An 11,257-nucleotide genomic window follows, 5' to 3' on the forward strand; every position below is an offset into this window, starting at 1 on the left:
GCTCGCTATTGGTTAATCGTCTCGCAGTAATAATGAGTCACCGCCAATTGGGATGGTCGAATCAGTTGTCTGCGATATCTACACCGTCTGCACCGCGTGCGTTTTCGCTCCGTGCGCGCTTCTCTCGGCGCGAGTCGCCGGCGTTTGCATGATAAATCGTTCGTGAGTGCATACACGATTCGGCCCCAGGATCCCAGCATCCATGCGAGCGCAGTGCCATACGACACCACTACGTTTCACGAGCAGCGGCCGCGAAGAGTCGTCGACAGTCACCGTTCGCTCGCGCGTCGCGACGTATCATCGCCATTTCACTGACGCGCGGAACGAACACCACGGCGACGCTGCCACGGCAGACAGGACGCTGCTGCGCTAAGCAGACCGGGACGCGTGTGACGATGGAGAAGAGCTGAGTACGGCTTATCGTCGACCGGGTACACGAGGTATGTAGAACAACTCGCGCTGTGCGACAGTGATCCCTTCCGCTCGTATCGTAAACATCCCGGCGCGTTACTCCGGAATCGCATCGATGCATATGCGTTCCTTGCAAAAGGAAATTTTGCTCGCAATATCGCTTATCGTGCCAGTCGCTTACAATCGGCGCGATTGTTTCTGGTAAACAGAGTGTTAATGATTCTTAAAACCACACAAATGTGCATTTCTTGATATTTTTTTTTTAAAATATAACCTACATAATTATGTTGATGAAAATGTTGCTTAAAATTAATTCTAGCAAACGGAATATTCGTGATCTTCATCCTAAATGTATGTCAATGTAAATGTAGTCGCTAAAGAAAGTCTCTTACAGCACAATTTTTGTTATGCTCTGTCATTTATATTAATAGGAAGTCAACAACAGTGTTGGTATTTTTATCGTGTTGCGATCGTGTAAGTGCACGTTTCTCGCGCGAGTACTTTTCCTATTGTATTATTTACGTTGCGCTATTGTTTACGATGATGAAGATTTAAGATTAATTCTCACAAGCAGAACGCTCGTGATATTTATCTTAGAGTTACGTTAACTTTCTTTACGTTAACGCATATTTTTCTCATGAAAGAATATCTTTTTTTATAGTACTGTGATATTTATAATATTTCATATTTTTATAGATTTTTTTAATAATAGTTTCTACAGCAGCTTAGCACAGTTAGCGATAATTATTTACACTGTTAGGCTAATGAGAACTAAGATTAATATTTATTAATAGCTCATCAAGAATTTTCATAAAAATTCGCATTAACGTACGAGTGAACTAAAGAAATTGCGTCGCCGTATTAAATTGCACCAAATAGTCGCATTTGCAGTATTAATTGATGAATATGCAAAGCTTGCGAAGTGGAGTACCTGCGATAAATGTGTTTACTGTCCACGGTGCGAATAAATCGTAATGACTTTGACAACGTTTCGACAACATATCGCTGGTCTCGGAAAGATCTTGCGGATGAAACGTCATTCGCGCAGATTCCACGTGTACGCTACAGATTCCTCGTCTGCGTGGGGAATTTTCGTTTCGATTGCTGGTCTGCGGCTCTCGCGGGATCGACTGGAAGGCACGCGGTTTGTCTACGTGTCCCGTTGCTTCGTGCTAATGGTCGCATACTAATTAATCCGATGCTCTCCACGGAAAAGTATCAGTGATCGTGCAATAGATTTCTTTATCTAGACTCATATCGCGTACCTAGCTGATTTGTTTTTCACAGCTCGTGATAACGTTAAATGAGATCTGAATGTTGGATAAACGCAAATTATGGTGGGCGCGTGCATCGCAGCACAAATTACAGTCAATTAGAATGTGAATATGAGTTCTTCCTGCATAAAAGAGCACAAAACCAAACAAGAGCGAAATAAACAATATTTGTCATTAATATGATATCAACGTTTTCATTGTGGAAATTATAATTATTGGAATAATTATTTTATTGGACCATTGTCGAGATTTAAATTATTATAAAAATAAATTTAAATTGAAGAGCCTCTTACTGCTTTGATTAACGCGCTTGTACCTTGCGAATAAAATCTTTTAAGTTTTAATTCTTATTGTATTCGTTTTTTATGGTTTTTTTATCTATGCATTGAATAAAATTTCTTAAAATAAATTTCTTTTTCTTTCTCTTGTTCTCTCTCTCTCTCTCTCTCTCTCTCTCTCTCTCTCTCTCTATCTATCTATCTATCTATCTATCTATCTATCTATCTATCTATCTATCTATCTATCTATCTCTCTTGAATTAATTTATCTTATTTTAGCAATTACGATTGTTATATAATCACGTAGTCGAGGGTTAAAAAAACCTGTTTGTAATTGCGATCGACGTATACAATGTATCTGTAAAATTGTTACAATGTCATCAATTAATAGATATATCCTTCATATGCATTTTTTAAATATTTGAGGCACTTAAAAAAACAAGCATGTACAAAACGGACGAGAGAAAAGAACAAATTAAAAATGGAGATATTCACATGCAAGATATTCACATCGCAAACGGGCACTAAATCTAAGAAGTGCATAATTATCTATAAGCAATAATATCTATAAGGTAATTTTTAATTACATAATGTGCTGCCACAAGTAGCGAGAAAAAATGAGAAAAAAATAAGATAACGTAGTTGTGGGTCATAAAGTTTACTCAATGTGGACAAAACGGTTTCTGTGTCAGTTATAAATGGATGTGACTTTACTGATATGACTTTTAAGGTGGTTACTGCGATACAACTAATGAATAAATGAATATTATTGTGCTAAAAAAGATTTTTTTCTTTTTTTGAACAAAAAATACCATCCTTTTATTTTTTATTTGTTAATATTTATGCAGAATGCGATTTCAGGGAAAATACAAATATTTTGCTAATGAATCTTAGGGCTAATTGTGTAAGTTTAAAGAGAAAAATATATATTATTATATTTGTGATTTCCAATAATTAATGGGATCAATATTAACATCACATCAAATCTTATTTGCATTATAATCAACAAAGATTACAATATGTTTGGCTACACTATGACGATAATTTCTCAATATACGTTCGGTAGTTAATCCAACATTGCAATGTTAACAATGGCAATAATGTCAACATTTCATTCAATGGATACATAGACATGTTATTCGTTCGCGGTGTTTGCATTATCGCAGTGTTTCCACAGCTGTCAAAGAACATCAACGGTTATATTTCAGTGTAATTTATATGCATTTAATACAGTGATTAATATTATATTCAATCAATTATGTAAAATTTGCTGCTCATTATTTGTTAATCCAAAGATTGAGTTTATCATATTTTGATAAACGTTTACGATTAGATCTGCATTGATAGCGTTTCTCTTTTGTTTCGATTCAAAGAAATCATTTAAGTATTGGTAAAAAATTTGTTTTTGTCTCGGATTATTTGGTATATATATATATATATACACAATTAAGGAATATCTTGTATATCGAGAGCGATGCTTTCGCGCCCGGCGTGGCGAGATGCCAGAGGCATACACAGACCGAATGTGCTGCGAGCGGGCGTCACGTTTTCGCGCGAACGGTACACGTGCGCGCGGACGCGTCGACGTCGTCGCCGTCGCCGTCGCCTACGTGTTCGTAAACGAAACAGGATTCGCATCGCGCGTGCTCCGAAATGTCAGTGAACTCGAATCCAGCTGCTAAGTCGCCAACTACTCGCCACCCCGCCGCGTTCCTACCCTCTTTCCCCTCGCCACGTTCTCGTGCTCCCCGGTGAAATTTCTCATTAATTTGCCTAGGTCGGAAAACGAGTGGGAGGCATCACATAAAAGATAGACGAATTAAAGTAAATTGAAAGGAATCCATTTCTGTGAAATGGAGCACTTAATCGTTGCAATCAGAGATTTATTTACAAATTGAATAACGAGTCTTTTCAATTGACATAGTACATCGAACAGTATTTCTAAAGTGTATTATTACTGCAGACATTTTCTAACAATCAAAATTAATTGAAAAAATCTCTCTTCGTGAAATTGAATATTTAATCTTTGAAAAAATAGATATTTTGAAGTTTCAATACATTATTTTAATTAAATGTTAAATGCAAAATAGAAAATATCTTATATTTTTCCCATTTTTCAAAAATTAATAATTAATTTTCTTGAAAGTTTAAATTAATTGACAAAGGTAGAAAGGAATAGCAAAAATTTCAATTACCGTAATGTCAGTCTCGGACTTTATAATATCCAAATAAATTTTTGTGGGGCTTGGTCTGAATTTCTCCTTGTGCCGTCCTCTTCTCTTAGTAAAATGTAACTCCATAGAAATGAAAGCATTAAAATGCGCATAGTCGAGTTGTGTGTATTTCTGTCCGAGGACAAAAGGCATCAGAAAGTTGAACGACATTCTCTCTGTTTCCGCAAGACTAGAAAACAGAAAATTGTTTTAGAAGAAAAGGAACGAAAACAGAAAGAAATGTACGGCTAAGCAATGTTGTCGAACGAAGCCAGCAAGGCTGTGCCGTAAACTACACCGATAAGAGCTGGAAGCCCCGCGATCCTGCTCTTCCTTTCCCCCATTCTCTATTGTTTGTCTCCGCCGCGTTTATACTTACGTCTATTATCTCCTTATTCCTTCTCATTATCCCGTTTAGTTCCGTAGTGAACGCGTTAATGCGAGAAGTTGTATCATTCGCACGTTCAAGGGGCAAAAAAAGATAATAGGCAATGATCACTAATGGACAGACACCGGGTATGAGATGCGATAATCTCCTTAGGAAGGTATCTCTTTTGTCTATAAATTAACAGCTTTATTCTTATCTATTTATCAGATTTATAATTTTTTATTAAAATAATAGTTTATATAATATGCAATTACATGTTAAAGGAAAGAATCGTAAAAATATATTTTGCGTTTTATTTTATTCTAAAGAGCACAAGTAATGTAATGTAAGAAAAATACAGATATTTGTGCCTGAAAACGTTAAAATTTTGGAAGTAATTACTTTCTCTCTTCTCGGCGCTCCTGAATCTTATTTATTATTTTTGTTTTCGTTTAGTTCAGTTATTTTGGCTTCTGACGTATACTGTATTAAACGACTCAATTTGAATCTGTGAACCTCGCATATGATTTGTCTTTGCGTCTAAAGAATATAAACGTGCAATTTTTGTTAATAGTGATGAGCGGTTCGCGACTTGGCAGAGGTCGGTGCGGCCGCCTGGCCGTGTTCGGGGGCTGCGGGGCGGTGGTTCTGTTCTTCGTGTTCCTCTACCGCGCCGCCACTTCGGAGATGGCCAGGCTACGGGCACAAAACGAACAATGCGCTCAACAGCAGGAGGCTCTCGCCGCTCAGTTGCAAGGTAAGCAACGCCACGTGATACAAAGGTACCGTTTAGAAGTTAAAGAGAAGTTAAAATCCACGATTGCTAGTATTTTATTTAAGTAAAAAAAATATAGCAGGTATCTTAGAACTCTAACCCACTCATATATTACAATCGGAGGGGTTTATTGCGAAAAACAAGACCGTTATTTGTAAGATTTATGACTGTTTATGATCATTTACAGCAGACTTCATAAATTATAGATATACTATATTTTTTTCGGTTTCTTTCATTTCTGGGTTAGTGATTGAACTTGCGTTGCTTGGATGTATGCATTTATATATTCTCGAATATAACGTAAAATTCACTTGTGTTTCAGTTATATTTGAGTACAAAGTTCGATTGGAGAAGTCCCTGGCCGAGGAGAAAAGCTCGAACGCCGCGGTGAAGCAGGAGTTGCAGCAACGCGCGTCGCGGGAGAAATCGTTGCGCGACAAGGACAGCGTGGAGGCGATGCAGAGGTTCAATTCGCTTCAGCAGACCTACAAGCTTCTGCAGACGGAGCATCAGGATCTGCAGGATGAGTGTAAGAAGCATGAGAAGCAGGCGCTGGACGAGACCAATAGATTGGAGACGACGCTACAGGATCTACGCGGTCGCATTCGGCAAGCGCAAGAGGATAAGATAAAAGCTCTGGAGGACTTGAAGAGCAAGTACCTGGAACTAGACACGGACAAAACGAATCTCGAGAACAAGTACAACGAACTGATAAAAGCTAACGGCGATACGAATAGTATTATCGAGCACCTTAGGAAAGAGGTTTTCCAGCTCAAGCGTGAACTGGCTAAGGAAGTACGTTTTTTTCTCTCAAAAGCTGCATACAAATGCAGTTTTAATTATATAATTAATGAATATATTATTCAAACAAATTATATTTTGCATGAAACAAGTGATAATTATCTTTTCAATAATAAGGTGATTACTTACTATTGTATTAATTACGCGCCAAAATATTTTTTATATTTCGATTGATAAATTTATAGTTCTCTCGTTTCGACGACCGCACTTTCTGCTCTTATTCCTTTCTTCATTATTAATTGTCTTTAAAGAGTACTTGAAGAGCACCTTGTACAATATGTACTAATACCATCTTATAGAGAACAATGAATAATTACATACTATAGAAAACAATTGAATTTGTTTGCAAAACCAGCACTAATTTGTATTTCTTTTCAAGTGTTTAACGTTATACATAAGAATCGAGGCAATTAAATGAAGACGTAATTAAGTATTATAAATGTTATGTTTTCCAGAAACACTATACTAGAAGTACACCTTCTACCGCATCTCTGATGAATCTTAAGGAGTTGGCGCCGCAATCAGTATTGCAGAAGGAGGACTCGAAGCCGATCCCGGCGCCGCAACAGCAGCAACAACAGGTAAGTCCGCCGTGGTCAATACACGCATCTCGCAACTATCGCGCGGATGCCGGAGCAGCTTTGCCGGAGGAAAAGACGCAGAGCGACGACGTCAATGAGCCAGCGAACAATATTAGATTCGTTCAGAAGAACGGCAACATCGTTCCAGCCGGTCCGAGCGAAACGAAGGAGGCGATTGGCGAGCAGCGCGAGCCTTCCGCTAATGATTTCCAGCAGAAACAACAAAAAAATGTCGTCGAGCGTCCGAACGTGGCAAACGTAGCACTCAAGGAGAAGCACGATCTCAACGAAGAGCAAAGGAAACAGGTAATGTCGCCACCCTTGAATAGGGAGGATGACGGTACGAGGAATGACAGCGTTTTGCCGGCACCGGGCTCGCAGGCCGAGCAACCGCTGGCACAACCTGCCGTCGAGGGAGCGTCTACGGCTGCGTCTCGAACAATGATCAAAACTCGCGCGGAGGATGACGAGCTGCAAGGTCTACAAGAGAGGGTTGATGGGATTCTTAATCATAACGTGCCCTATAACGGGATTCGTTAGATTTTGCATTTAACTCAATCCTGGTTGTTTTTAACTAATGTTAGCTGTGCATTAATGAACAAATATCGATTCACTTGTAGAAATCCTAAATTTTACTAACAATTTTTTAAAAATCCATACAATACTCTTTTTTTTTATAATTCATCTTTTTATTCAATGTTTAGATAACACAGATCTCTAAGAGATGCAAAAACATCCAGAAATTGTCTTGAATATATCTTTATAAGTATCTGTCTTTCAACTATGGTGCTGTTTGCATAGCTTTAGATAGATAATTTTATTGTTGTGTAATTTATGGATAAATTTTATTAAATATTTTAGAGAATGTGGCAATTTTATTCGTGTAACTTTTTCGAGGGATTTTTCTCCTTTTTTACAAAATTTGCTTCTGTTAATGGGAATAAGACGATTTATGTATATGTATAATGGTTCACGAGAATCCTGAATGTGCCTGTACATCTGTGTTCCATGATGCATTAATAAATTGTTATTATGTTATCCGCTTGCATTTTTATTGGCGACCTCGTAACAACCCAACTACTATTAGCTTTTGCATATTGCGTCTTTACGCCGCCAATTAATTTACGTTGCATAAGATTGAGGCTATTCTTTTTCGCCGGGTTAAAGAATGCTTGAAGATCCTCTGAACTAAAAGCTTGTTTTTATTTACGCAGTGTAGTATAGCTCTACTTTTATTGCATTTGAATTACTAAATAATGTAACTCTTAACCCGAATACATTATAAATATATGTATAAGACTGCTACGTCATGCACTGCACTTACAGCTTTCTTTGTAGATCACAATTATTTGATAAATTGCTTGTTTAATGAACACTTTTTCTCTTTACACAATTACTTTTTATATCTATATCTCACATTTCTTTTTTGCAATTTATATGAAGCGTATGAAAGAAAAACTTATATAGAAAGAATGTCAAAATTAATCACTGATTTAACAAGTAAATATTACGCAACTTTTGAGTTTATCTGTATTTTCTGTATTGCAAAATCATCGTTGTAACTAGTTCTATAAATGTTTAATATAATAAATAATTAGAAATATTTAAATAAAAAATATATAATTGCTACAGTTTCCATTTGGCTATCAAATGATTGTATTATATCGTGTGTAATTGTGAAAAATATTTCATAGAACGTGATGCACGTCTCCGCAAGTTCGCGAAAAATGGAGAACTCCACCGTGACGAGCAATGCTAACTTGGTGTCGCCGTCCCTCGTCGACAAGGCCGCGCCGGCCAGACCGTTGTTGAAGGTCAAACTGCCAGTCGGCGTATTGCCAATTCCGGAAATCATCGAGCCGAAAGTCGCGGACGAGGAGAAGCGACAGCAGGAGGAGATCCAAAAGCGCGACGACGCGGCAGCTCATAACAATCAACAACTGCCAGGGAATGCAGCGGACAATAAAGAGGAGAAGGAACCGATTGTCGAAGCTGGCAACCTAGATCAACCATTCGTCGCGAATCCTCCCGCCGTGCGACATATCGGTGAGCAAATAGTGGAGAGGAGAGCGAAAGACAGTTGGTTTAAAATGGAACCAGGAGTGCAGGAAGTCGGCGAGGAACCTAATCAGTTGGGTCGAGTTCCTGGGTGAGCCAATTTTTCCATCGTGTAATAATATACAAATAAGTAGCTCCTTTAACAGTATAATTATTAGTACGAATATAGAAATTATGCAGGCACATATCTAAATAATGCAATAAATTGTATAACGTCAAAGTAAAATGTAATTTTGTTATAAGTAGATTTGCTTTTATTTTAGACTGGACGATGGGCAAGGTAACGATGATCAGTACGACGGCGGTGATTACGATAAAGAACCGCAGCAAAAGAATGATATTCACCTAGCGGAGGGCGAAGATGAGGGAGAAGGTAATTTGATGAAACCGAATAATCTGGTCGTGCGATTGAATTCGTGATCGTAAAATTATTCTCGCATTTGAATTTCAGACGAGGGCGACATGCTTGAATATCCGCATAATTTGAAGCAGGGAAAGCGGGAATAAAATCTGCACCATCGTTCGAACATTTTTTACGCGATCGGCGGCCTGAGAGGAGACCGGCTGGAAATAGTCAATCGATTTGACCTGCCATGACCTGATCTGGCCGATGTTTACAATAGTCCGGATTTAATCAGCGAAGAATACTTAATATTATAAGTCTGCACGAATCATTCGATGACGTCTCTCGGAGCAGGTATTTTAGCGCGATTCAATTCATCTTTATAACATACGAACTTTCACACGAAATTTTAGCTAAATATGTATGATAGTATATACGGTACAAATATCGCCAACCGCACCCCTGAGCGCCCGGCAGAGGTTTAGGTGGTTTTGATAATCTCGAAAGATTCTTCGTTTCTCGAAGAAAAAAAAAAAGACAGACTGTATTTTTCTAGATTAAGATCCACAGCACGTGTGACTGCATCAAGAGTGACTTAACTTACTGACAACTTTGTTATTAGTACAAGTGCGTCAATTTGAATTTATATTGCATTAGGAAAGTTAATTTTAGTATTGATTTCATCAATTTTATTAAGACAGCTTATGTTAATAAAAACATGAACGATTCTTTCAACTTTGTTTCTTCTTCTACTGATGGCCTTTTTGGCTAGTGTAGATTATTTGTCGTGAATTTAATGGTTATCGTGTCGTAAAATTAACATTCGCTGGTGAACTCGACCAATAGCGGAAGGAAAAGCGATATCTTATTTGTCGAATCTCGAATCTCGTTGTCGAAAATTAAAAAAAATTATGACTTAACTGGTGGAATTACGAAGCGATTCATGATGAACGTAGCGTAATATTTTGTTATAGTTCTAGATACAGTTATATATAGACATATGCAGAGAGAGATGTAAATGTACATAATGTTCTTTTCGTAATAAAAATTATTGAAAAACATATTTTTCTCTGGTTTTTAGGAAATTTACCCACAGATAAATAGTTTCCTCTACAGATTTCTTTTAAAATATTATTAGCATTAATTGCTCAATAATTTATACATTTACTTTAAGATAATATGCATTATCAACGAAGTCAATAAAATTATTAATGTTTCTGGTATGATGACGTATATTTCTGACAAAGACGAATGCGTATCCTATTTCTAGATCTGAATGGAACTAGCTTTCGTCGAAGAAACGAAACGAGGCTATATATATTTAGCTCTCGATCAAATAAACGTTTGTCATCCGTTAATAATGTAATTGCCATTTATTAAACACAATTCATTTTCCAAAAGAGTTTATTAAAAGTACTTTGCGAAAAAATAGAACAATTGGAATGATTTAAAAGGCGTAAATTTCTATTTTAAATATCTATTGGAATATAATGCAAGTGTATCACATGTTGAATACTGTTTACCGGTTTTTCTGATTCAGATAGCCTTACATAAGCGATACCACCGTTCCGCATCTTTATCGGTTCCTAGAACTGATTTACACGTCAACACAAAGCTAGCTATCTGTTCGCGTTTTATTTCTTTCTTACTTATGGAGATTTATCGTGTCTCTGCAGTTGGAAGAATCTCCGAAAAAATTTAGAAAGATAAAATGCTATTTATAATTTCTTTTATATGTTCTATTATTATTTTTGCAAAATTTCTTTAGAAAGCACATTATGCACGAAATGATTCGTTAGATCTTATTTGATAATAAGTTACAAGGCGCAACAGATAAATTCACGTACAAACATTTTATACCTTGCAAGCGCATACCTTTTACTTCCTTTCTTTCTGCTTACTTTATTATATTAGCTAATATGAAAACATTTTCTCACCATGTCTCGTTTACTCGTAATCTCTAGAAAATTCGTTTCGCTTACATGTTGAAAATACACTTTCACATTTTCCATCCGAGATACAAGAGAGAGAAATAACATTACTTATTTTAACCTTTTGCCCGAGTTATCATCGCAGACCTTATTCTCGGAGAACGCTCAGATATAGGCTTTTGCAGCGAAATCAAGAACGAAAACATACTTTAGACTCGTGCATGC

General features: G+C 37.1%; 1 protein-coding gene and 1 long non-coding RNA gene across 3 annotated transcripts; one reads left to right on the plus strand and one right to left on the minus strand.

Moving 5' to 3' along the window:
- Positions 1 to 41: 41 nt before the first annotated feature.
- Positions 42 to 10,162, plus strand: LOC105674467 (Golgi integral membrane protein 4). Of its 2 annotated transcripts, none has more exons than XM_012370787.2 (7): positions 42 to 440; positions 5,118 to 5,300; positions 5,641 to 6,113; positions 6,575 to 6,700; positions 8,395 to 8,849; positions 9,022 to 9,131; positions 9,210 to 10,162. In XM_012370787.2, exons 2-7 carry the CDS (start codon positions 5,120 to 5,122, stop codon positions 9,263 to 9,265), a joined length of 1,401 nt encoding a protein of 466 aa, XP_012226210.1. In that variant the 5' UTR covers positions 42 to 440; positions 5,118 to 5,119; the 3' UTR covers positions 9,266 to 10,162. The 2 variants fall into 2 exon arrangements, with proteins under 2 accessions (XP_012226210.1, XP_067209912.1); XM_067353811.1 differs by lacking the exon at positions 42 to 440 and adding an exon at positions 4,586 to 4,721.
- On the minus strand, positions 3,284 to 4,294 carry LOC136999544 (uncharacterized). The gene is made up of 2 exons (XR_010889902.1): positions 4,159 to 4,294; positions 3,284 to 3,736 (listed from the first exon to the last, which is right to left on the minus strand). It is a non-coding gene; the product is annotated as an uncharacterized lncRNA (long non-coding RNA).
- Positions 10,163 to 11,257: the final 1,095 nt, after the last annotated feature.

The sequence above is a fragment of the Linepithema humile genome, chromosome 1, assembly GCF_040581485.1.
Source record: "Linepithema humile isolate Giens D197 chromosome 1, Lhum_UNIL_v1.0, whole genome shotgun sequence".
NCBI lineage: Eukaryota > Metazoa > Arthropoda > Insecta > Hymenoptera > Formicidae > Linepithema > Linepithema humile.

Coding starts and splice junctions, on each gene's coding strand:
- LOC105674467 (XM_012370787.2), top strand. CDS start 5,120: ATGAGCGGTTCGCGACTTGGCAGAGGTCGGTGCGGCCGCCTGGCCGTG. Junction 5,301..5,640: donor TCTCGCCGCTCAGTTGCAAG/GTAAGCAACGCC, acceptor CTTGTGTTTCAG/TTATATTTGAGTACAAAGTT. Junction 9,132..9,209: donor GGGCGAAGATGAGGGAGAAG/GTAATTTGATGA, acceptor TTTGAATTTCAG/ACGAGGGCGACATGCTTGAA.